Source organism: Spermophilus citellus (genome assembly GCF_964194105.1).
Source record: "Spermophilus citellus genome assembly, chromosome: 11".
NCBI lineage: Eukaryota > Metazoa > Chordata > Mammalia > Rodentia > Sciuridae > Spermophilus > Spermophilus citellus.
The window spans coordinates 125,296,631-125,323,785 of NC_138192.1; the positions used below are offsets into that span (position 1 = coordinate 125,296,631).

Consider the following 27,155-nt stretch of genomic DNA (forward strand, 5'->3'; position numbering starts at 1 on the left):
TAGAATTATACAAATGAAGAGACTGAACTAGACACCAATAAAGCTGACATTCAGTGAGGGCCTGCCATGTGTCAGGTACTTTAAATATATTGTCTTTGGTTCTTTTAATGACTAAGCAATGTAGCTGTTATCATCCCCATTTTAATTGGTGAGGAGAATAAGACTTCAAGCCTGTGCCTCGGAGTTCCAGGATCCTACTAGAATTGAAGGTGTCTCTTTTGTAAAAGGAATATCTCACAATTTATTACTACATATACTTTCAAATCCAAAACATACAAGATGAGTACAAAAATCTGTCACTAGCTCTGCATGACATGGCAGAAACTAAGGGAACAGTGTTTGATAGAGTAATTGCAAGAATAGGAAGGTATTAGCCTCAGAAGTTACTGAGGTGGCCCATAATATCCTAGCACAGTGGGGAAAAAATATCAGATGAATAAAAATGATGCACCAGGTACAATGGCGCAGTCTGTAATCCCAGCGGCTCAGGAGGTTGAGACTGGAGGATTGTGAGTTCAAAGCCAGCCTCAGCAACTGTGAGGTTTAGCAACTCAATGAGACCCTGTCTCTAAATAAAATACAAAATAGGGCTGGGGATGTGGCTCAGTGGTTGAGGGCCCCTGAGTTCAATCCCTGGTACCCCCGCCTAAAAAAATGATGCTAGAGTTTTGGGGGTCACTAGACTTACATCTTTATCATGTACAAAAACTTATACCTTATCAAATACAAAGGTATTTGTTAATCTATATTGTCAAAGCAAGCAACAAATATTTATTTTATTTTAAAATCTCAAAATTAACAATGTAGGCTAAGATATATGTACATTATAAAAGAAATTAAAAAAAAAACTTTCTTGGTCACCTTCCTAAAAGTTTCAGCTATAACCCTGAAAATCATTTTATTCTGTGAAACTCACACAACTGTCAAATATATTTAAAATTATCCTCCTTTTTTTCTTCCCAGAATGCTTACAACTAGTTTTTCATGGACAATGATTCTTTTAAATGACATACTAGTGTTTCTTTTATTAAAATATACTGCATTATCTCAAAAGATAACAAAAATAGATACTTTGAATATATATATATATATATATGCATATACATGTATAATTTTAATATAGTCAAACTAAATGAGTTTATACCGATAAATGAATGAAAAGCAATTTTGGTATGCCAAACAAATAAGGCAATAACGATAACTAGGCATTTTAAGAATTTGCATTAAATATTGATTGTATTGCAATCTTGACTACCTGCAAGATACAGAGAGTGCTTGGGTAGAATTTTATTTTTCTAATAAGCCATACCTATAATCACTTTGCCCAGCAGAGACTCACTATAGCTCTCACAATTTCACTTAATATTCTGCCACAAAAGCATTCAAAATTACCTTTCTGCCCCTTCAAGCCAGAGGGCCCCCTCAGACCTGGGTGGCCTGGAACTCCTGGTGGACCTCTCTCTCCCGGTGGACCAGGAAATCCGAGTCCTGGAGGCCCCACAGGTCCTGCTTTCCCAGGGGAGCCTGGTAGTCCAGGAAAACCTTTACCACCTGGGGCTGCATCTTCATGATCCCCCTGGGAATGTTTACATCATAAATCAATTACCAATATTTGAAAGTCCATGAACTCAAAAGTAGTCATTGTAGGCTACAGAAACAGGTAAAAAGTTCATTAATTCCAGGAGACAGTTATTCTGTAGCAAGTATAATTTAAAAATCATTCACTTTGATTCTTCCAAATATTTTACAAGTATATTTTGTATATTTACTCACATATCTATGATATGAATGTGTGTGCTATCCCTCAAATACACAAAATCAGGTGCATGATGTACCTTAAATACAGAATAAAGATTTTATGTAGAACTGCTCTCTAATATCAAATATCATACAATTTAGAAATAAGTAAATCAAGGGATGTGGTGGGCTTATGAATCAAGTGATTTCTTATGTGTTTGAAATTGTTTGCCCGCATTCTTATGTGAAGGTACAGGGGTACACTCCATCACCCTCTGTATCTGTGGACAAAGAATGAACAGATCCTTTCCCCTTCTGCATGAGAATTTGACCTTTGTTTTACAGTCTAGCTCTGTTTTTCTGGAAACCTGATAACAATTGGATTATCAACTGTATTCCTAGGCAACACTGCTTACGGTAAAATGGGTCCTTGAATGCGAAGTTTGCATCTGGCCTGGAGGGTCTTAAACACCTGTGGGGAGTCTTTACAGTTGATACTTCCCTGAGTGGTAGCACCTATAAATGTCATGTCTGCAAGCTGTGAGTGGAGATGGCACCTCATGGGGCATGAGGCTCTCAAGTCAGGGCTGCTCCCGCACCCGCCATATGCAATTTCATCTTCTTGCGACTACTGAATGAACAGCTGCAAGGATTCTCAACTGTGAGGGACACCTGGCACTGTCCTTTGGCAAGTTGAGAGTCCTATTTTCCAGTGTCCTAAGTGGCCTGACCTCAAAGTGGTCTATGATAATCTTGTGGGTCTGAATTGTTTCAATTAATCTAGGAAGAACCACTTTCCCCAGTGTGTGTTGCAGAAAAGTAGATGTTGTAGAAATTCCTCTCCCAATTTGATCTGTAAATACATTGCTTTTTCCACATTTACATGAGTGCATTAGGACAATTGCCATTTGGTTTCCAAATGGTTTAAGAGGAACAATGAATAAAGCAACAATTACTAAACCTAAAACAGAGATCATTTATGTACTTGATACCAGCCAAAGGCCATAAAAGCTATAAACACCACTGAACCCAATTTTCAAGCTCTGTCTCTTGTCCACATGTATTTGGTTGAAGGGGTTTCCTGTAAAATCAGATCATGGCCCTTCCTACTACAACACTCTCTGATTTCTCATCACATGTGGCCAGCACATTTTGAAATAAAACAGACTGAAATTTTCATTTCTATTTATCCTGCTTGACGGGTGGATAACCTTGAGTGACATACCCTAAGCCTCCATTTCTTTTCTGCAAAACTGCGAAGATGACTGCCCTCCATTAAATTGCTCTTACCGACACCCCAGCCCAGTCCCTGTGATACTATATTGAGCTGCATCTTGGTACACGGAAAAGGAGAGAAAAGATGTGTGTGTGTGTGTGTGTGTGTGTGTGTGTGTGTGTGTGTGAGAGAGAGAGAGAGAGAGAGAGAGAGAGAGAGAGAGAGAGAGAGACTGTGTATGTGTGTGTGTGTGTGTGAGAGAGAGAGAGAGAGAGAGAGAGAGAGAGAGAGAGAGACTGTGTGTGTGTGTGTGTGTGTGTGTGTGTGTGTGTGTGTGTATTACAAAGGGAAATTAAATGGCAGGAGAAGTGCACATACCCGGGGTCCCGGATCCCCCTTTTCTCCAGCATGTCCATCCTGACCATGTTGTCCGTGCTCTCCTGGAAACCCTGGGGGCCCACCAGGCCCTCTTTCTCCTTTGTGCCCTAGAAACGGAGGCCAAAGAACATTTGAATTCTTATCAGCAGGGATGTAAGTAGAAGGAAAACTTGGACTAAAGATTAAAACAATGGCTCGACCCTTATGTGGGTTGGTAGAGTTTCCTGAGTGTCTCAGTTGTTGACAGTCACATTAACCATGCCAAAGCCAGAGGGGAAATGACAATTGTGTAACCATTTGAATCTCTCTCTTTCTCTTTCTCTTTCTCTCTCTCTCTCTCTCTCTCTCTCTCTCTCTCTCCCTCCCTCCCTCCCTCCCTCCCTTGTTTGTGTGTACGTGTGTGTGTGTGTGTGTGTGTGTGTGTGTGTGTGTGTTAGTTACTGGGAATTAAATCATTTTATCACGGAACTAAGTACACAGCCCTTTTTATTTATTTATCTTGAGACAGGCTCATGATAAATTGCCTAAATTGGCCTCAAATTTGTTATCCTCTTTCCTCAGCCTGGAATCACAGGAATGCACCACCTAGCCTTTCACATGTTGTTTAGGTAAGTCAGTGAATTACCTTCTCCCCAAACTGCTCCATGCTAAGTGTTGGTTATAATTAAAACACTCTGGACTAACACAGGAGACTATAATGCAGGAGCAAAGAGAAGGCAATTCAAAGGAGGTTTGGTTTCAAACCCAAGTTCAACTACAATGAGGATTTGAGTGTGTGACTAAAGAAACATTGATGTTTTCAAGTAAGACAGGAGATTTGGAACTAAACATTCACACCGCTCTATGAAGAGCAAGAAATATTTTTTTAGGCAATCTCAACAGTCCTAAATTATACAGAACTGAAATAAGGGAAATAAAAGCAAAATCATGGACCATATGTCATTCATAAATGTCTGGGGGATAAGTGACTGATCCTACTCACCTTTAACTCTGGATACAACCAAGTCACCCTTGGCTCCTTTGTCACCAGGGCGTCCCAAAGCACCAGGTTTTCCCTTGGTGAAAAATAAGAGCAATAATGAGATTCGTTGTGATGGATCAAAAGTTATTCCCATTCAAAAGTCACAAACATTCATATATATCTAATCTCTCTCTGCTTTCATCCTAAATCTCTTGTTGAAGATTCTGGCTTGTCTTTCTTAGTCTTGCTTCCCAAGGTGGTCCTACCTTATAAAAGGCTTTCAAAGTACATGTGAAAGGCGATCAAATCTAAATAAGGTCCATACCTGAGTCAATAGAAACTCATTAGTGTTGATTTCTTAAGCTTAGCAATGTGTGATGGTTACATAAGATACCATGGGGGAGTGGGGAGCTAGGGAAAGATCCATGGAAACCCCACATGATGGTGCAAGCTCTTGTGAGTCTTTTAAAAATCACCTTGGGGCTGGGGTTGTGGCTCAGTGGTACAGAGCTTGCCTAGCACATGTGAGGCACTGGGTTCGATCTTCAGCACCACGTAAAAATAAATAAAAAAAGGTATTGTGTCCATAAAAACAAATACCTTGGGCTATGTTCTGTAGACTTGAGAGCAAAGAGGGTGAGTTAAACAAAAACATTGCCACAAAGCTGAAGGCAGAAGTCTGTCATGGAACATTGAATGTTGGGGAAGCTGAGAAGCAAGAGCAGGAAAACAGGCCTTGGCCTGCACATTGCCTCAGTCTAGCAAGGAAACAGCCAGGTCTGACGGGTGAGCTCAACACCTTTGGCCATCCCGTTGCCCCATGTGAGACCACTTTTTAAGTGTTACATATTACTGAATATCAAACCACGTCAAAATTATGGAAACCTCTTCTTGGTATATTAGGCAGCCACACGCCACATCAATGCCCTTGTAAAAATGCTACATGTAGCATAACCTTGTGCATCTAGTGACCTGGAGGATAAAAAGCAGGGACAGGGGGAGAGCCTGAGTAGACCCTGGGTGCCGCTCACATGGGTGCTGCTCCTTTGTCTTATTTTCATACTGTCTAAAACCATGTTTAAGGCTGCTTCATTTTCTCTTAGTTGGCCACTAATTTAGAAGCTGTGAGCTGTAAATGGGAGGAAAGGTATCAGTAAGGATGAGGTTCATGGCAGCGCCGAGCAATCACAGAGAAGGGGAAGCCAAAAGTGGACATGACAGGCATCAAAACTCGAATGGGCAAAATGGCTGAGAGCTGTTTAAATGTAAAGAAAAAACAGCTCCATACCTGTGACTCTGCCCACCCCGCACCCTGAGAATATTGCTGCAGCAAACCACCCTGACTGTAACAGTCTGTGAGACATGGAAACAGAGAGTGGGACAAATTTCTTATTGAATAGGTAAATTAGACAGAAAAAGAATTTAAGCAATCATAAAGTGCTAATAGGGGTTAAGTGTTACTTTAATTTTCATTTGTACTAAGTCATAAGTGATAACAGCAATAGGCCAAAGTGTGGGGTATATAGTATCCTGTGGAAGCAGATAAAGAAAATGTCCTTCGGGTGGACAAACTGTCAAGTCTGAAATCTATTCACATAGCATCACATCACTATCTCTCCAAGGAGAGAACATGTGGGGTGTGCTTCCTAAGAAGCCCCTGGTGCTCTGGAAATGATTCCAGCCTGGGAGGCCAAGCAGGTTATTATTGAGCACATTGGAGACTTCGAATGGACTAGGGTCTGTTTTAATGTCTTATGGATGTAGGATTTTCAGTACAAGGTCATATCATAGGCTTACTAGAGCTAGTCTGGAAAAAAAGTATCAGTGTTGTCTTTAGATATCATTAAAGAAACATTTACTAAGATGTTACTGAACATTTTGAAAGATATGAAGTAGCAGACATTCCTCTGAGTATTGAGGGTTCAGCAGCTGACAAGACCATCTTGCCCTGGTGGCACCTAGTTACTAGCGAAACAGGCATTTAACCTAAGAGATTCCTGGGCAAAACTTCTTCACCGCAGCTTTGGGACTGAGAGCTATTTCTCACAGTTCTAACACCTGAAATCACAACTATTCGTGTTAATGCAAGAAAAACTCCAAAGCAGCAGAGGTTCCTCTCTGCAGGGCACATTCAAGTTGTCATGTGTACAGTCTAGATCAGAGACTTCAGTCACAGATGCCTAGAGGTTGTGCCTGTCCCAGGGAAGCTGGTGGGTGGCATGGTGGGAAGCTGATAGGCGCAGCCATCTCTGCAGACATACCCAGGCACTGGTGTAAACATATTAACCTTGTCTTCCTGTGTGTCCAGTTTCTCAAGGGAAGCCATCCATGTCATGTTAATAATCCTAAAGAAACACAGCAAGGACAAAACCACATGCCTCAAGGGTCAGATTTAGCCCATGACAACTTGTGACATCTGGTTTGCTCCCAGATTCCTCAGGGACAGTGACCCTGGCTCTCTTGTTCACTAGCATGTACCTGAGAGCTCTCAAAACAGGGCTGTACTGAATATTTACCAACCAAATTGTAAGACAGTGTTGCTACACTCATTTTATAAATGGTGTGTCTAAGGTCCAGAAGACTGTAGAGCTCACAGATGTGAGAGATGGGATTGGAAGCTGGTCTTCCTGTTCCCTGGCCCGAGAGCTTTGCATGAGAGCATCCTGGTGGGAACTTCAACCCAGGCGGCACTTGTAGGCTAACACAACAGATACAAAGACTTGGTTCAATCACAGGGAAATTGCAAAGAACTTTCTTTTCTGTTTTCTAATTTCCTACCAGTCTGTGGCTGCAGGCCCAGGGACCAGCCCGTGAGAGAAGAGATACTTGATAGTGCTTGCCTGTGGTCCCTTCCTGCTCTCCTCACATCTGCCTCTCCTTCTTTCCCATTCCTAGTGGTTCATAGTACAGTCCTTGTCCCTGGCTGTGACTACAGTGAAATGGATTTTGTGCAGAGAAGTCACAGGGACAGACTCATACTGAAATAAGGGCATCAGAAATGGGGCTAGTTGGAAGAGGCAAGCCCTAGAGCAATTGAAATAAGCAAACCTTTCCCAGGATAACCCTGCATGAGCGAGTAGTCCATGCTCAAAGGTGTTTGCCCTGAGAAGCAACTCAGTGTAAAGCCACACACATACTTTAGAGCTGTCAACAATGTCATTAAGATGATTAAGTAGCCACACATGAAAATGGCTGTGATAAAATGTTGAATTAAAAAATAGCAAACTTAAAAATGCAAATTATTATATAACCATGTTCATTCAACATGTAGGCATCAAGGACCAGCTTCCTGTGAAGTAGACTTTGTGAGCGTGCTTTATGTGATGACAGAGGGACTTGGAGACCTTAATTGTCACCTTTGCTTTAAGCCCCAAGTTTGGAACCTTCTTTTCATGATATTTTTTTCTGGGAGAAATGAAGAAGTGTACTTTGGGCTTGATGGTCAAGCCCAGGTTGCCCCAAGATTAAACTCTAATAAGGAGTGGACAGAAGGGTTGTCCCTAGCCTCCACAGAGGCCCCAGTGGTCTTTGATTTTATTCTGAGGAGTCAGACAGCTGAAAGTCTCATTTATAACTCTTAGAAAATAAGATCTTGAACTAGGTCTCAACCTTCTGGCACGGAACATCTCGAAAACTCTGACAAAGCCAGTATCTGGACCTCCAACCCAGACCTCTTGTCTGAATCCTGAAGTTGAAATCCTCCCACTGCTTCCGTGACAACTCTACTTGCTTGTCTAGTAGACACCTGCTTGTTTGGAATGCCCCACAGGCACTGCTTCCTTCCCTACCAGTACCGGCTCCTTCCAGTGCCTTCTCCATCTCAGTCTAGGGCCACCTTCTTCCAAAGACTCAGGCCAAAAATTCAGCTGCATCCTGGATCTCTGTTCATTCTGTATCCTCTGTTCAAGCTAACACTCAATCTGTTGCTTCCATCTTCAGAATCTACCTAGGATCGGACCACCTCTCACCCCGCCCAGCTCCACCACTTTAACCCAGTGTCATCAGGATTCCTTGGCTAAGCTTCTTGCTTCTTCCCTTGTCTGTGGTCTTTTCTGCACAGAAAAACCAGCGGGAGTGATTTATTCAAAATGAGTGTCAGAATGTGTCTCTTCTTAAAACCCTCCCCTGGCTCTTCATGATGCCCAAAGCTCAGATCTACCTCACCTGCCAAGCACCATGCTCTGCAGCCACACCAAACTCCTGCCACCTCTTTGAGGCCATCTCTTCTTGCTCTGCCCTCATTCTCACTGGACCCACACTCGATGGTGATGGCCTTTGTCACCATCTGCCATGCCCTGTATTTACTCACTTATCTGTTACATGGACTGTGTCCTTCCTGAAGCTCTGGGAGGGAAGGGACTGTTCTGGTGTCCTTCCCACCTGGAGCAGTGCCTGAAACATAGTAGGCACTTAATAAATATTAATTAGTTGAATAAATGAATGATGGGTGGAAGAATGAATGAAAATAGGTAAATTTTTAAAAATTATTTTATATTTTTATTTTTAAAAAAATTTTAGTTGTAGATGGACACAATACTTTTATTTTATTTTAATCATTTATTTTTATATGGTCCTGAGGATCAAATCCAGGGCCTCACACATGCTAAGCAAGCGCTCTACCATTGAGCAACAACCGAAGCCCCAAGTACCTAACCTCTTAGTCATTAAGATGTTCACAGGTTCAAAGCATAAAATATATATCATATTAAGACCTAGAAAGAGGCCCACTAAATTCTATCTCTGTCTCTGTAGCTGGAAAGATTCTAACTAGGAGGAGGTACTCACTGGTGGCCCTGGAGATCCTTCAGGACCAGGAGGGCCTGGGTCACCTCTTTCTCCAAAAAAGCCAGGCAGTCCTAAGTCTCCTTTACTCCCTTGCCTCCCAGGAAGTCCTGGAGGGCCAGGCGGGCCCACAGGACCAGGTGGGCAGGCACAGATTCCTTCATTGCCTAGGTAAGGGATAAAAGTCATGTTTGTCACATTTCCTGAACAAAATCCCCAATAAGAGCTGTACTATACAAAACCAGTTGTGTGAATACAGAACAAAAAGACTCTGATGTCTAGACACAACTCTTATTACAAAGGATTATGAGGGATATAGCATGGGGCAGGTTCAGGGGTAGCTAGGCATGGTCCCTATGAGGTGAGTGTATGTAAACACAGGGAGTGTTTCGGGTCTTAATGAACTCCCCCTAATAAATTCTAGTGAGAAAACTGAGATCCAATTCCACTGAAGGACTGAGAAGTCTTTATTTGATTTCCATTGAGGAAACAAACAAGTAAATAGGTTAGGAGATAAACCCTGAATAATCAAGGAAACAAAATAATATATAAAATATATAAGAGGACCTTGTGAGTAGAGTCACCCTTTGGGTGTGAGTTCCATTCATGGCTAAGAGACAGGAGTGGACGTCATGGTGACTTAGCCACAGTTCAGCACAGAATGCTGAGTTGTCCTCACAGGGAACAGCCAAGGTGGGTGGCTAATGGGGATGAACCGTCCCACAGTGCACCTCACAGACCCCCAGACCCTGAACGTGGGGTCGTCTCCAAAAACCTTTCCCGGAAGCATACTTGCCTTTTTCTCCTTTTGAGCCTCTTCCTCCTGGGGGACCTACTTTGCCCTTTATTCCTGGTGGTCCCGGGTGCCCAGCACTACAATATATCGCTGTACAGTGGGCAAGAGGGGCAGGGAGAGTCACATCGTTTTGGTTAATGTCTTCTATAGAAAGAGAATCTCTGGCACTCACATCCTCCTCCTCCCCCTCCCTGTTCCTCTCTCATCCCCAAGCTCCAATCCCTTTTTCCTTAAGGATTCTCTCTCCTGGTACAGGAATATGAACACATACAGACCATGTGACTGTCGTGGCATGGCCTAAGAGCTGACAGAGTCTCGTTACTCTCAGCCATAAGTTAGAGAGCTACAGAACTAGGTAGTAGACAGCAACCACAAAAACACATCAAACAAGGTTCTTATTCTTCTTCTTTTTTTCCCCCCAGTGGGGTGTATGGGAAATATTTTTTCCCTTCAAATATTAGTCATTAAAGAAAAACATAAAGATGGCTTGGAAAAGCAAAATGTCGGAGGCGTTGGGTTAAAGATGACAGATAAAATGCCAATGATAAATTCCCTAAATCCTGGTAGAATTAAAGACAGGAAAAGACTATTAGAAAAAGGCATAACTCTACAAGACAAAGGAAGAGGAACAAACAGGCAAAAAATGAGGCAGGAAGTCCTTGTCCACCCTAAAAATGCTGAAATCCAAGCAGGCTGTGGGAGAGCTGGGGAAGAACTGGATCTGTATCAGAATCTGCCCTCACTGGAATGATGGTGAGGCTCAAAGAGGGATTTGTCAAAGAAAGAGACAGGAAAAGCCCCTTCCCCAAAACTGCAGCAGGAAACAAACAATATCCCTTCCAACTGTAACACCCCGAAATTGGAGGAAACAGACACTGCAGCAAGAACAACACTTTTACAGAAACTGGGTAACTTATATAGCAGATGAGGGAGAGCATTCCACCCTGAAACAAAAGGAAACGTTAATAAAGAAGAACACAGTCCTCAGAAACAGAAACACACACGTTAATCGTGAGAGTTGGAAAATGGAGTCAATGACATCTCCTCCAAAAAATGTAGAAAATAAAAAGATGAAGACCAATCAAGAGAGATTAGTTTTTTGTTAGTAGAAAAATTAATACAAAGTCTGGGATGAGAAAGGGAGGGGAGGATATTTCAAAGAAATACTTGAAGAAAATTTTCCAGAAGTGAAGGATATATATTGAATTGGACACATCAATCAAATGAAGCCATTGAATACCAGCAAGTAAATGCAAACGTACCCACACCAAGGCAAATCACTGTGAAGACACTGAAAACAAAGGAAAGCTCCTACAAACTTCCAGAAAGGAAAACAGATTTCAAGCAAAGGATCAAGTCTCCAAATGTCAATGAACTTTGCAGAAGCAACACTGGAGTCTAGTGAATGATAGAGAATGCCTTCAAAATTCTGAGGAAGAAGATCTGGAATTTAATACTTAGCCAAACTACCAATCAGACTCTGCAGTGAAATAAAGGCATTTTCAAACCAGATTCCCAACTTTATGCTCTTATTCAGACCTTTTTTTTTTTGTCAGCAAATGTAATAAGGGAGGAGGGAGTATATCATTGAAAGTAATATGAGTTGTGGGGGAGGGGGAGAAAATATGAATATGAAGACAATTCTCAGGATAATGATGAAAGATGATCCCAAGACAGAATCTCAGCAACAAATCAAAAGGGCAACCAGACATAATTTGAAGAGACCAAAAAGCTCCAGGAAAGACTTTAGAGAATATTTAATGAGTTAGAATGTACAATAATGACATTTACATCATTCTGGATGGTTTGAAGTTAGTTAATAATAACTATATTGAAATGAAGCAAACACACAAAGAAAGAAATATGATTTACAAAATGCTGTGGGAAACGTTAAAAAAATAAATAAAAAATAAATAAATATATATATATATATATATATATATGTATATATATATATATATATATATATAGTTCAGCTGGTGAACATATTTGTATAACCATTAAGTGTAAATACTAAATATTTATGTGACCAAAATCATATTAATATCAATAGGTCATGGGGTAGAGAACACTCACATGTGTGGTGGGATGGTAGTAAATGAGAGTTAAATTCATCTTCTATGGGGGGGGGGGCTCAAACTGAAAAGTTAAGGAACTACAATACAAGTATGTTGAATCACTATATGGAAACACATAACAAAGATCCAGTTATGTGTGCTGCAATAATCATCTCTGGGGAAAAAAGAACTTCTAAGATTTCTGTTCTTCATAACAGGCCTGTAGAGCAGTTTGACTTTTAAATCAGACCCATCTATAACTTTGATAAAAATAAAAATTATATTTATTTACAAAATTCTGTCATTTGTACTTAAACTCTCAAATAATTGCACATATTTTGATATGATAATCCAATTTCAGCTTATATTTGCAATAGATTTTAATATCATTAAGTTGGTCCATGAAACATGATATACTTTTTTGATATTTAGAAAGTCCTGCTTTCTGAATGAACCTCACCTATCAAATGCAGTGTAAATACCAGTGAGTGTAAAGGAGGAATACTTTACCATCTGATCCTGGGGGTCCCTGCAGCCCTGGAGCTCCAGCCTGGCCAGGTAGTCCTGGCCTCCCCGGCTTTCCTGGGGCAGAGTCCGGTCTCCCAGGAATACCAGCTAGCCCAGGAAACCCAGGAGGACCAGGAAACCCCGGTGGCCCAGAGGGTCCCACCATGCCTGCAAGAGAAATTAAGAATGAAAAACCACACAGAGTAAATATTTCTGTAGATGAAATAAAAATCAGTGTGTTCTCATCCAGATCATGAGGTTTCTTAAAGGAAAAAGGATGGAACAAGAGGACATTAGGCTCAGTAAAATAAGCCACACCGGCAAGAGGAAGACCACATGATCTCACTTACATGTGGCGTCTAAAACTGTCAAATCCATAGAAGCAGAGAGTAGAATGGAGGATGTCGGGGCTGGAGGAAGGGGGATGGGGTGATGTTGGTCAAGGGTTCAAAGTCAGCTATGCAGGATGAGGCAGCTCTGGAGTTCTAACTACAGCATGGGGTGGGAGTTGACAACACTGGACTGTGTACTTGAAATTGCTAAATGAGAGATCCTAATTCCTTTCACCACACACACAGATGATCACTATGTAGAAATGAGAGACATGTCAACCAACTGGAATGTGGTGATCATTTCACACCATATGCCTACATCAGAAAATCAGGTAGTAGACTCATAATTTTTAGGTCAATAGCATCTCTCTGTCTCTCTCTCTCTCTCTCTCTCTCTCTCTCTTTCTCTCTCTCTCTCTCTCTCTCTCTCTCTCTATATATATATATATATATAAAGTCCTTCTTTCTGAATGACCCTGCACATATCAAAAGTAGTATAAATGCCAGTAAATGCAAAGGAGAAAAAAATTACCTTTTTTTTTTTGGTACCAGGGATTGAACCCAAAGGCACTTAACCACTGAACCACCAGCTCCTTTTTACATTTTATTTAAAGACAAGATTTTGCTGAATAGCTTAGGGCTTTGCTAAATTGCTGAGGCTGGCTTTGAACTTGAGATCCTCCTGCCTCAGCCTCTCTGGGATTACAGGCATGTCCCACTGTGCCTGGAAGATAAAGCTATTTTTTTTTAAATAAAAAGAAAAGTGTTCTCTATGATAATGCTCCAAAGAAGTAACAAAAAAGGTGATGTTTAAGAAGTTTGTTTTTCCATAAGGCAGATTGCTACCTACCTATAAAACAGGAGTTATAATAATCTGAAAAAAAACTATATTTTTAAGGAAGGGGAAAATGAAAAAAAAAAAACCTGAATATCCCAGCTATTAAAATGTCTCACCTCCTTTGAATAAAGGATACAAATGGAAACAGACAAGTTTGAAGAATCAAATTTTCTTACTTTTTCCACATTTTTAGGGTTACTGGGAAAGAAGTGCATTTTATTTAATTAAAGTTGTTACCTTTTCAATTTTTCCACCTTAATAACTTGGTAAAAAATAATTCAAATACACCTACAAGTCCATGTAATGGCTAAAAACATGGATTCACATATTATCTGTGTGGAATATAAAATACCTTACTTCTCACAGCAACTCAGGGTGGTGGGGAAGCACAGTGGTGAGATTTGAACTTGGCCGCTCTTGCTCTAGCTACCCGATCTTAAATAGGTTATTTAGCTAGCAAATCCTCTGAATCTACCTGGTAGGCTTGTTATGAGGATTAAGCAAAATAATCCACTCAAGGAGTTTAGCACAATATTTAGCAATAACAAGGGGTTCAGGGTATTCAGACAAAGTCCAAACAAGTAATACAACTGCAGGAAATCCTGCCTGCCTTTGACATCTGTGATGTCTGTGGCTTAAAGACAGTGGCTGGGAGCTTGGGATGAGAGTAATCACTTCTGATAGCTCCTTCTGCCTAAGCTTGCCTGGTTCCTGAATCTTTCCATGGAAGACTGCATTTCTCAAAGATGGCTCCACAATAGCTCCAGTCCCACATGCCCCTAGAACCTTGACTTTTCCCTATTGAGAAAAGGGGTGTTCCCTTCCCTTGAATGTGGCCCTGGTGGAAGACTCTTGCCTTGTGAGCTGAGACATTTGGGACTTGGAGTTTGATGTGACCAAACAATCTCAATTCTCTGCAGTCCCTGATGCTGTGAGGAAGCCTAAATTAGGTAGAGAGCCCCCCTAGGGAGCCTGGAACTACAGGAGCAACAGGAAAGAGATGCTGATTCATGCCTGAATCTCCTGTTCCAGCCCCTTCTGTGATTGCAATGGGGGAAAATCCAAAAGTCAGAATGGCTCCCTTCAGCCCTTCCTGAACTCTTGAACTTCAGAGTTAGAGGTGACACACTGATTGCTGTTGTTTCAAACCTCTAGGTTTTAAGTAGTTTGTTCAGCAGCAGACAACTGAAACCTGTCATAATGGGTAAGCATAGCATGCTGGTTAAGTTAATGGCTACCATTAGTGTATGCACATGTGCTGGGGCTTTGCCTATGTTTGCAAAAATTATCTTTCCTCCTCAAAGAACTCTGCTAAGTTTATACCTTACAGATAAGGCCCAGAAAGTTTAGGCCAAGTATCAGTGACAATAGTAATAGCTGACACATTGAGATTTTGCTGTACACCAGGCTGAATTTGAAGGACTGTATACATATAACTCTTTCAACCCTAACAAGACTCCCTATTACAGACGGGAAACTTGTATGTAGTAGAAATTGGAATGTTTCTAGTTCATAGTGTAAATTTCTAAGAGTTTTACTATCCTATATTGTATTATGTGGTTTCCACTGAATGGTAAGGCTGGGATTGGGTTATCATTGACTGACTCTGAAGCCTTTCTTATCCCATGGTAGATACTACAGATAATTATCAAATAAAATTTTTATAACAGGGCTAAAAATATGGGTGTACTTAGAACAGATAAAAGTGTGCCCCTGTGTGTTTGGCGGCCATCTGGACTTCCTGCCTTCTAGGGGAGCTGACTTGGATTCTCCTCCACATGCAGTCTGGTTGATGTGGATGCTACCTTATGTCTTGTTTCAGGCCAAGGAGAAAGCTGACCCATCTGGGTGGCATATCTCAGCCTTGCCCCACCCAGAAGAGCATGACATCAATTAAATTGTGTCTAACATCACACAAAAATTTTTTTCAAAACAATGAAATGGAAAAAAGAATGTATCTTATACCAAAAAGGTATTATTATGTTTCAATCTGCGTGGATAGAAAGTTGTACATGTAATATAAAATAAAATGCACATCTTACGATGGTTCATAGTCAAGATTCAAAAGCCATTGGGTCGATTTACTTGAAAAGGGATGCGGAATTAAGAGTTTTCGTGTATTTGATCTGAATCTGCTAGAGACCCTTTTTACTTCCTCCCACTGAGTTTTGATTTCAATCTCCAGGGGACATTATTTTTTATAAACAAGCCCAAAAGGAGAAATCTAAGACCAGAGTTCAGTGCTTTCTGACCAACGGAATATTCTATCTGATTTACATAATCCTGGGTTAATTAAGCCAAGATTACATTAGCTTTAAATGAATTAAACAAAGCTCTATTTATTTTGTTGTCATCAAAGAGGAAGGTAGATTTGTAGATCATTAAACAAGAATTTTTAAGTTAGAAGTTGAATATCTCAGGAATCTTCTCAGGCCCTCTTGGTAAATATAACAAGAGGTACTGGCTAGAAAAAATCACATTCATTCAACAGATGTAGTCAGTTCTCCTGGGTGCAGAGAACACACACATCCTACAACCTTTTTGATCCCTAAACTCGCCAGGAATACTGACCAGCACAGCTCCCAGAGGAGTTAGAGTCCTTATATCAGTTGGACTCTTTCCCAGGCTTTCTGTCCAATGTCACTGTGACCTATAGATTTGGGGGCTCTTTTTGGTAGGAGTGGAAAGCCTCTTGTTTTTGAAGTAAGGCTAAATCAAAGTTTCCTTTTGGAATCATCATTTTTATCTGCACATTTCATGGAGAAGAGTTGGGGCCTACGTGGATAAAAAGAATTTTACAAGTCAGTGGCAACAGGGAGAGCCTTCCAGGAGAGTGGGGAAACTGAGGAAACACTATAACCCAGCAGCAGATTCCATAGTGTCTGCAGGTGACAGTTCTGTAGGAGGCCTGTTATACAACCCACACCTTTCTCGAAAGACCCCTCTGTTGACTTACCATCTCTGAGGTCCAGCTGAGGAACCCATATTCCTTCCAAGTAAGTAATTGACAGGTTTGAGCACAATGCTCCTTAACCCTGGATGTGCACTAGAAATTCAGAGCCCAGCACTCGGAATCTGCTCTGAATGCAAGCATCAGTTTTCTTTAGAGTTGATCTCAATCTCAACTAAAGTTGAGGATCACAGGTGTGGGTGTGAGGTAGGAAATCTGGCATATGAGATATAGTGGGTTCCTACCTGGACAAGTGTCCCCTGGTCTGCCAGGGTGACCTGGGGGACCAGGTGGTCCAACAGCCCCCATTTCTCCATAGCGGCCAGGGAACCCTGGGTCCCCTGGAGGACCTGCCAAAGATCATGACAGATGTGAATAAACAAAATTTAGTATACATTTTAAAATTCAGACACAATGATTTTGGGGGGGGAGGCTTGGTAAAGTCTAATTAGGAGACTCAAGCAGTTTCCTGCCATCTTTTAAATGGAATATCTTAGACGGGATCGCCTTCTGCCATCCCTTCTCTGCAAATACATAAACTTCGAGTAGAGTTCTCTTATTGATTTAGGCCATGCCTTTCTTGGCTGTAGCATCTTGTTGGTGTTAGTAAAAAAATGATCTGATACATTTCTTGGCAATTAAATAAAACTATTTTCTGATGGATGACATAATAAAAATCCCAGCCTACAGTTTACCTACTGAAATAAAATGTGATGTCTTATGGCAATAGACATGAACTAGGATGCACAACTCTGCATCTTTTCCTGCACATGTAGAATCTATTCTCCTGCTATACTTTATGTATTTAACCTTCCTGATGTACAAGCTACAAGACCACTGGGCCAGACTCTTTTGTCTGGATCACTGAAATCCCATTTCTGCAAAAATTATGGGGGAATAAAAAGGAACACAAACCTTTGAGTGGAAGAGATGGAGTTACCAAAACACCTGGTGGTCCAGGGTACCCACGGTCTCCAGGATCCCCCTGAAATTATTCATTCAATTTTTTTCAAAAATACTATTATTTCAATGGTGTTGCCTTGGTATTAAACATATGTTAGAAGGACTGTGTGCATTCTTATAAGAAGTCAAGATTATAGGCTGACTACAGAAATGATTGACTTATGGTATTTTAGGAGGACAAAGCTATACCTAATCTCCAGCTGACACATAGAGTTAAGTGGTAAACTGACAAAGCTTTCACAAAAGAAAAATAAATTTTAACTCAAACAAAATTATTCTACTCCCATAAATTAAATCCTTCAGAAATCACTCAATTTCTTAGATGTACTCTGATCACTTGGTACTCTAATGCAAATAGCTTATTCACCTACTAAGATCAGAATCTACATTTTATTTTAGATGCAAGAATTGTCTTCCTTAACCATGTCTTGAGCGAGGACTGAATGTGAGGTCACAGAGGTTACAAAAGAAAGAAAAAATGCTATGGTGGTAAAAGCAGACTGCTCTCCAAGACCCCATCTCCATACTATGTAATGCCATGCAATTATTGAAACTTTCACTATTACCCCCTTTCAAAAGAATTATTTCTCAAATATAAATCATAATCATGCTTAATATGATAATGATATAATAACATGGTAATCATGCCCAATAATGTATGGCACACATAAAAATAATGTACATAAAATTCACTCTTTCAAAAGTTACATTTTTGATTCTTCAAAATACTTTTTAAAATAAATTTGATAACATAAATGGTATAAATTTTTATCTTAAATAGTTTCAGTCATTTACCTTTGGGCCAAGAAATCCAAACAGCCCAGGATCTCCAACCGGTCCTTGTTCTCCCTAAAAACAAGCAAAAACATTAATTTTAAAAAATGACATATGATCAGGTGACAAGTTGCCTCATTTTAATTTAATTTGGACAACACATGCTCACTCAGACCCGCTCTCAACACTGCTCTGAGGCTGCATCAGGCAGTTTTGTGCTTCAGGTTTTGCACCCACAGCTAAATCCTGCAATCCATAAAATGAATGCTGGCTTTTCCAATTCTGTGAATGTTGGCATGCAATAGGGCAACTTGTGATTGATTCTGAACTGCATTTGCTAATGAAAATGCATTTATCATCACTATAATGGTATATGTTTACCTTTAATCCTGGAAAACCTGGAGATCCGTAGGAACCAGGGTCACCCTAATAGATGGATGAAAATCAACAAGCAGGGTTAAATCAAAATGCATATGTCCACTCAATGCGTTATTTTTTTTAACCTTAGATTGTTCTATGGATATTTAGTCTTATTTACAAAGGTAGGTGAATAAAAGGAAATAAATATGAAAAGGATTCCATTTCTTTATGACATCTGATACTTTAATTGATGTTTAGTCTTATTAAAAACAACTCATATGATGGCCAGTGTTTCAATTAAGAATGTGTTTTTATTGCTGATGTTCTTCCAATTTTATTTAACTTAATGCTTGCACTGCACCAAAAATGTTTGAAATCACTGCAATGTAATTTGTCTGAAAATTCATACTTGCTTTATTCAACATCACCAATAAAAATGGCCATGGAAGCCAATATTGAACCATTCAGTACCAAATCTAGGGTCAAATAAGCTCAGTGCCCACACCATCTGGGAACTGGCCTCCATAGTGACTCCGTGGAGCATCCCACTAGTGACATGTATGATGTCTGGGACTTGACATTGTGCTTTTCTTCTAGCAACTATCCCTGGACCAGCACCTTACTTTATGAAAGGGCCTTAAACTAACCATTCCAAGTGACTGTCACATTGACTCTGAGCCAGAAGGACGATGTCACCACCCTGTCCCTTTCCCCAATTCTTCTGTCTTTTGTGTTCTTGTTTCATCTAAATGAGGCCAACAGAAGGGATATCCTGGGACATACACAACTCTTGTTGTGCAAAGTATATTGTTCTTATGTGAGGTATTCTCCAGTTTTGAGCTCATAGGAACACAGCTCATCACATAAATGTGTGAAAGATCCTGGACTCCAGATTCACCAGAGTTAAGATGAACGATCCTTACCCGAGGTCCTGGGAATCCAGGAATACCCTTCTCTCCTTTTTCACCAATACCAGGCTCTCCCTTTAAATGATGACAATGTTTAGAAAGGTTCAAGCCACAATATTTCATCAACATGGAAAGAAAGAACAAAATGAGAAACAGAAAAACAAATACTCTCCACAGCTTACAGAAAACTACTTTAGAATAGAGGCCCCATAGGATTATAGCAAGGCGAAAAGTTCTAGTAAGATATGTTAGCATCTAAAGCAACGCCAAGGACCGTGCAAAAAAAATTTTTTGAATTAAGATAGCATCTCATACAAATGAAAATTAAAAGGTCCTTAAATAAACTACCTTATGTCCTGGTGGTCCTGGCAATCCAGTCATTCCACGAATTCCTTTTATACCCTAAAAATCCCAATGGAAATAAGCTGACTTATTATTTAGCATACTGAATTCTATCTCTTCCAGAAATCACCTCTTGTGATGACCTGTTTCACCTGTATACTATAATGAGGGATTGTCTGTCACCTGTCACAGTCAGCAGCTGAGATCCAAACACTACAACTCAGACCCTGTTCAGACCACAGGAGATGTATAGAAGCAGCGGGGTGGACTACCTTGGAACCAGGGATACAAACAGGGAATTCTGCAGGTTGGAGATGCAGCCGTGGAAAAAAGTGGCCCATTTTGAGTCGGGCGGGGAAATTTAACCAAATTTTTTTTTATTGGTTGTTCAAAACATTACAAAGCTCTTGACATATCATATTTCACACATTAGATTCAAGTGGGTTATGAACTCCCATTTTTACCCCAAATACAGATTGCAGAATCACATCGGTTACACATCCACATTTTTACATAATGCCCTATTAGTAACTGTTGTATTCTGCTACCGTTCCTATCCTCTACTATCCCCCCTCCCCTCCCCTCCCATCTTCTCTCTCTACCCCATCTACTGTAATTCATTTCTCTCCTTGTTTATTTTCCCATTTCCCTCACAACCTCTTATATGTAATTTTGTATAACAATGAGGGTCTCCCTCCATTTCCATGCAATTTCCCCAAAATTGACAACAACAGAGCTTAATATGGACTTGGTAATACCCATGCTGGAGGCTGACAGAGGAATTCCTACTTGCAAAGTGTCTATTATGTGTCTACCTCTGTGCATTTGTTACCTTTTCAATCATCAAAACATTAAATCCATCTACAACATCTGAAGTACATCTGGGACCTGAGTGGGCCTTTTCTGTCCACATATCAAAACAACATTCAGGAGGCCCTACGTTTTGGAGGACTGGGCACAGTTTAGCAGCCCAGTTAGGTCTGCCACTCAGCAGCTGGGTAGCTTTGAGAACAGGGGTTGCAGGGATGCATATGAGGAGCTCAGCACTCGAGGGCCATGGGTGCATGTTCAGAGAATACTTTCTATTACAACTTCACCAAAGTGACTTATGGACGGGGTGTTACCTTCTCTCCTTTGTAGAGACTAGAATCAGGGGGCTCTATCAATAAGGTGGGTCCAGGAAAACCTTGCTGGCCAACCTCACCCTACAAAAATATCAAGAGAATAGAAATTTCATATTAATTCACATTTTTAAACAAAGAAAACTTTCACCCATGTATGATGGTATAATGCTTCTAATCCTGCATGTCATGAATTTAAAATACCAATCATGGCAAATGCATCATATAATTTAAAATATTTATCATGTGTTTTTTAGTAAAATGTAATAAATGGTTATGGTTAAAAACAAATTTAAAAAATCAAAATGATCCATAATCTTACCATCTAGATATGATCTCCATTAGAGGTTGGTATAATTTTTTTGTGGTGTATGTATCTCCACATATATATGTGTGCATATATAATATGTATTGACATATGTGTACATACATATATGTGAATAAGTGGTTTGTTAAATGCAATTTAACATGTACTATTATGAGGATAATACTATATAATTACTTAAGCATGATTTAAAATATAAAATATAATTGTTATTTTATTAAATTCTTAAGTAATTTTATATTTTCATGACAATATTTTGTGATAATTTTCCTATCATACTAAAACTTCAGAATCATGATTTTTAATGTCTGCCAAATAATCCATCTTAAGAATGTACTATAATATGTAAGCCATTCCACTCTGGTTAGAGTTAGTCTTTTTATAGTTTACATTCAAAAACACTTAGGTTGTTTCATATTTATTTTAAATAATATTTTCAAATTCTCTGTACAAAATAATTAGCCAAAAGTTTTTATTTGTGTCATTATAGATACTGTTCTCTTGAAGGAAAAAAAGTCCCTTAAATTGATTTTGCCATTTATTCTCACCCTTAACTAGAAGGTAATTATTTTATACTTTTGTGAATATTACCTTTATTCTAAGCTTAGAATTATTCAATTTTTCTTGATGCATCCTGGCTGCTTAACAGCGTAACACAAGAATCAAAAATATACATGAAAACATCATGGAATGGAGGAAAAGCCCCTAATAGAAGTGGAGCAGAAAGTACAGGTCACAGATATATAAAATCAACTCTGTAAAGGCAAAAATACATTACAATACACACTTAGGGGACTCACAGCCTCAACACTTCACATTTAGCATTACTAAGTGGCTATACATGTACAGCTGTGTAACAACTGCTCTCCATGGTGCATCTTACAGATCAATAACACTCAGGTAAATGAGCAGCATGTATGGGTGAGGACTTTCCTTTCTGAGATGACCTCAAATGAAACCCTGAGAGGCCAATAAACCTGATATGTCTTTAAAGTATGGGCCACGGTAGTATTTTTTTCACACTATGAAAGTACCAAATATTCAGTGTAGTCAAAAGTGCAAAGAAGGAAAACCCAAAGGCTAAACTATAAAAAGTCCATAATCAGATTGTCTGGGAATAATTAGTCACAACCATTTAGGTCTGTGTTTCTTAAAACAGGATGGGAAAACATATTCTTGAACACCAGAGATATCTGTACCCAAATTCTAAACGATGCTTTCATTCCCCTGCCAATCGAAAAGACTATAAGCATTTTTTTTGATCATTTGAGGGGCCAGCCCAGAGCCAAATGCCTCCATGTTGTTCTATAGCCTGAGTCTGCAATTGCATCCAGCTGCCGTGGCACTGAATGGCCCTGGCTGGAATGCTTGCCTGGTCCTATGACACCCTGTCTCAAATGGAAATGTGGGCTTTTGCAGCTTTGGCAAAGGTATTCTTGAGGGTCCCCAATTTCCCAAGTTCAAAAAAGATTGTTTCAGTGTATTTTTCATTCAGTCATAAGTCAGTGGTTCAATAATGGTTTTAATAATTATATATTTGGGAATTTGTTCTTTTCTATGTATGATAGTAAACATTTAATGTGCATTATCTATTCAGTAAAATAATACTTATAAGTATGCAGTATATGATACCCATTTCACAGAAAAGAAAAATGAGGTTTAGAGGAATTTAAGAGAGGTTTGATGGTGGATTGAATACCCCTTCCCCCGGGGACATTTGGTAATGTACTGAGAGTTTTAGTTGTCAAAATGGGGGCTGGGCATGAAGGAGATGCTCCTGGCATCTTGTGGGCAGAGAGAGGTCCAGTATGCCACCAAAGACCCTGCAATACACAGGACAGCTCCCACAATAGTGCTGAGGTTGAGAAATCCCTCTCTAATGTATATTTTAATATCTTTTTGGTTTTGCTCCTTTTGCAATGTTAGGTTTCTACTTCTGTAACCTGTACTCTCTGATCAACAGTCTATCATAAATATTTCCCCACATCATGAAGTCTTCCTATGAATTTTTTATTTTGACATGGGGTCTTGCTAATTTTCTTAGTGCCTCACTAAGTTGCTGAGACTGGCTTTGAACTTGCAATCCTCCTGCTTCAGCCCCCTTGAGCTGCTGGGATTACAGGCATGAGCCACCAAGCCCAGCTTCCTGTGTATTTTTGACTATTGTGTAGTAAAATGACTATCTGTAAAATGACTATCTCAAACTTAAGCATATCAGAACCCCCTTTGAGCAGGAATAAGGTCTGTCCTACCAAGTCTCCACACTCAGTGTCAATCTTGGCCTTACACAGAAGAGATTCTCAATATCTTCTTGCCCACAGTTGCTAAAAGAGCCACTCATCTAAGACATTCAGATTCTTTCCAGATAGCTGCCATCTTAAATCACTCTTCTCAAGCTTATCTTTACTAAGTTTCATGCTTCAGCAGAAAGGACTGTGGGTTTAAGGGAGGCAGGAGAGGGGACCCTGAGGGGGTTGGGGGTGAAGGGGACATTGAGGAGAAGTGGAGGGAGGGTGAGCATGTTATTAAATGCGCTTGGATCCAGTTACTTATATTTATGTATGGAGTTTAGGGTTTTAATGAAATTAACTCAAATATATTAGTAATTACACAAAACTGCAACCCTAGATATATTATCAAAAATGCTAAATCTCTTTTTGCTAGGGTGAAATGTGTCATATAAATTAACTTGAACATAGTGTTAAATTTGGTCAAAACTGCCATTTTATAGTCAGGGGTAATGGTGCCATAATAATTCATCAAAGAGAAATTCTCAGTCATAAAATCAGGCAGACACTAGACATGAACCCAACGATCCAAGAGCCTCCACAACTAGACAGCATGCACATTTCAGCCCAGGCTCCTCGTGGCAAAAGGGGGTCCTTACCAGGTCTCCCATCTGACCTTTCACTCCTACACCAGGATTGCCCTGAAAAAGAAAATAAATCTAATTGCTTTTGAATGTTAAAAAAGTAATTAAAATTAATTAAGACTGCTTATTAACATTTAAGTAAATAAATTAGTTGAGGTTTAAATACTTTGATAGGAAGAAGAAGATAACCCTGACAGATACAGGTGACCAGTATTTCACTGAGCATGGGCTGTGTCTAGGTATCTTACTCATGACCACCTACCTTCAAACCTGGATTCCCAGGATGGCCCGGAAGTCCCTAAATCAATGACAAAAACCCACAAATCAATGATCAGAATATATTTTTATTGGTTGCCCTAAGTTTATTTGGGAAACAAACATTTGATTTTAAAATGTGCATGACATATTCTCACTCATATGTGGAAGCCCCTCCCCTCAAAAAAGATCTTATAGAAGTAGAGAGTAGGAGAGTGGTAGATACCAGAGGCTGGACAGGCTGGGAAGGGGAGGAGGGGGCGGGGAGAAGGGTTGTGTAATGGGCACAACAGTCAGGTACTTTTCTAAGAAGATTAAGTTCTAGTGTTTTATAGCACAATAGGCCAACAATAGTTAAAAATAATTTACTGTATATTTCAAAATGGCAAAAGAGAGGATTTTAAATGTTTCAAAAACAAAGTTTGAAAAATATACAAAGTTATTATTAATAACAAAGTTTGAAAAATAACAAGGTTTGATAAATGTTTGAAGTGATGGGTATGCTAATTACTCTGATTTATCACCAAACTTGTAAACATGTATCAAAATATCACACTGAATCCCATGAATATGTACAGTTTTATGTGACAATTAAAAATAAAAAACATAAAAGGGTGACTTTTTTTTTGTCCTGGGGATTGAATCCAGGGTGCTTTACCACTGAGCTAAGTCCCTAGCCCTTTTTGATTTTTATTTTTTTGAGGCAGAGTCTCAATTAGTTACTTAGGGCCTTGCTAAGTTGCTGAGGCTGGTCTCAAACTTGCGCTTCTCCTGCCTCAGGCTCCAAAAGACTGACTTTTTATCGTGTATGGGCTACAGTTCGATATGAATATGAAGACAGTGGCTTATTGCTGGGGTCCCTGTGTGTGAAGATGGATTCCAGAGAGTAATGGTGGGATTTTGTTGAATGGACAGATTTTATGACCTCTCAAAGAGCCCACCTATGCCTGAACCATGACTGAAACTTGACCTTTTTCATTTCTTCTTTTTCTTTTGACTGCATCTTAATGTCAACTCTGGGTTTGTAGAGGGATAGCATCAGCAGAGCTGTACTTACCACTAACCCCGGTGCTCCAGGATATCCCATGGGGCCGGCTGGTCCTCTTGTACCCCTAGGTCCCTATACAGGAGAAAAATCAGCACATTCATTTTGATAAATCATAATCACCCTCACAGCAAGAGCCACATAATCAGAATAGATAAAAACCATCAAATTAATCAATCCCCCTGACAGGTCCTCAGCTGGAGCAGTGTCCACAGAGCCGGAGGGCAGCAGTCTCCAGGTGGTGGGACAAACCCTACAGTAGGGTCCTGTAAACACCCAGAAATCAATCTACTTTTTTACAAATAAACCTTGTATAAAAAAAGTTGAGAAGAAAACTTGCTGCTAGACTGCTAAAATTTCTACATATTGCTATTTTGGTATATATCAGGATGCTTCAAAAACATTGATATTAGTTTATGTTAATTAATATGAAAATGTGCATGTATTTATAATCTTTATTGATTCTTTTTAGCTATACATAACATTAAGACTTGTGTATAGCTTACACAATGATACGATCATGGAACATAAATTTCTCTAAGTCAGTCCTTCCTTTCTCCCTCCCTTTTACCCTGCCTCTGTTTCCTTCCCTCTATTCCACTGATTTCTGCTATTTACATGGAGATTTCTTTTTCAATTAGTGTCTTTTGATACACCTCATGGTGAGACCCACTGTGATGTGTTCACAGACATACATAGGACAGTCAGGTCACATTCAGCCACTGTTGCTCCCTTATCCTGTCTGTCCTACCCTCTCCTCACTCCCTTTCCTCTATTCACTGATATTTATTCTATTTTGATGGAATTCCCCCTACCCTTTTCTTTCTTTCTTTCTTTTTCTCCTTATTTGGGACTAGTTTCCACATATCAGAGAAAACATCTGATCTTTGACTTTCTGGGTCTAGCTTATTTCACTTAGGATAGTCTCCAGTTCCATCTATTTACCAGCAGATGCCATAATTCCATTCTTCTTTATGGCTAAGTAATACTTCATTGTGTATATATACGTTTTCTTTATCCATTCGTCTGTTGGCGGGCACCTAGGTTGGTTATTACATTTTTCCTTTTACTGTGGCATAACCATGAACACTTTAGCAAGGAATGGTTACAGTTGGGTCACCCTGGAAGGGTGGAGAGAGGCCCTTTGCTCCACTGCTCCTGTCAAATGATTTGCAAGTGTGTAATGAAATCACCCTCATTAGGAGAATGAACAGGACAATTGTTATTTTAAAAGTGCCATCAAGGACATCTCATTTTCTACAAGACTAATGTCATCACTGAATCAGACATCTCAGGGAAGGGAATGTGGAGCAAAATATTAAATAGGATATGCAATTGCTGATTCGGCAGGCAAAAATGGCACCGAGAGGCAGAGTAAAATAATTTCCACTTGGTATTTGCAGGAGGCCTATTATATATGTGGTTTTTAAGCAGACTTACCTTCCTAAATATTAAGTGTCTGCATAGACCTGATCAACCCAAATGATGGTTAAGAGAGAAGGGAAGATAAGGGGAGGCCTCATGAGACCAAGGCCTGCCCTGTGGGCCTCAACCTGTGTGCCTGTCACAGATGAACTTCATGCTCTGCTGTCTCCATCTGAAGTTCTTAACAATTGTTAAATAAGGGATCTACATT

At 39.8% G+C, this 27,155-nt stretch overlaps 1 protein-coding gene across 1 annotated transcript in view; it reads right to left on the reverse strand.

Annotated features, from left to right (window-relative positions):
- The window catches only part of COL4A4 (collagen type IV alpha 4 chain), a 135,693-nt gene that overhangs the window by 60,672 nt on the left and 47,866 nt on the right, over nt 1–27,155 (reverse strand). The window contains exons 11-26 of the mRNA XM_081260757.1: nt 25,532–25,594; nt 24,482–24,517; nt 24,235–24,276; nt 21,026–21,106; nt 19,908–19,961; nt 19,575–19,634; nt 18,673–18,717; nt 18,313–18,366; nt 17,470–17,539; nt 16,800–16,904; nt 12,438–12,602; nt 9,871–9,960; nt 9,078–9,241; nt 4,314–4,386; nt 3,332–3,438; nt 1,393–1,576 (exon numbers count right to left, since the gene is read on the reverse strand). Of these exons, the coding sequence (XP_081116883.1) occupies nt 1,393–1,576; nt 3,332–3,438; nt 4,314–4,386; nt 9,078–9,241; nt 9,871–9,960; nt 12,438–12,602; nt 16,800–16,904; nt 17,470–17,539; nt 18,313–18,366; nt 18,673–18,717; nt 19,575–19,634; nt 19,908–19,961; nt 21,026–21,106; nt 24,235–24,276; nt 24,482–24,517; nt 25,532–25,594 (1,393 nt within the window). The remainder of the gene's footprint in view (nt 1–1,392; nt 1,577–3,331; nt 3,439–4,313; nt 4,387–9,077; nt 9,242–9,870; nt 9,961–12,437; nt 12,603–16,799; nt 16,905–17,469; nt 17,540–18,312; nt 18,367–18,672; nt 18,718–19,574; nt 19,635–19,907; nt 19,962–21,025; nt 21,107–24,234; nt 24,277–24,481; nt 24,518–25,531; nt 25,595–27,155) is intronic.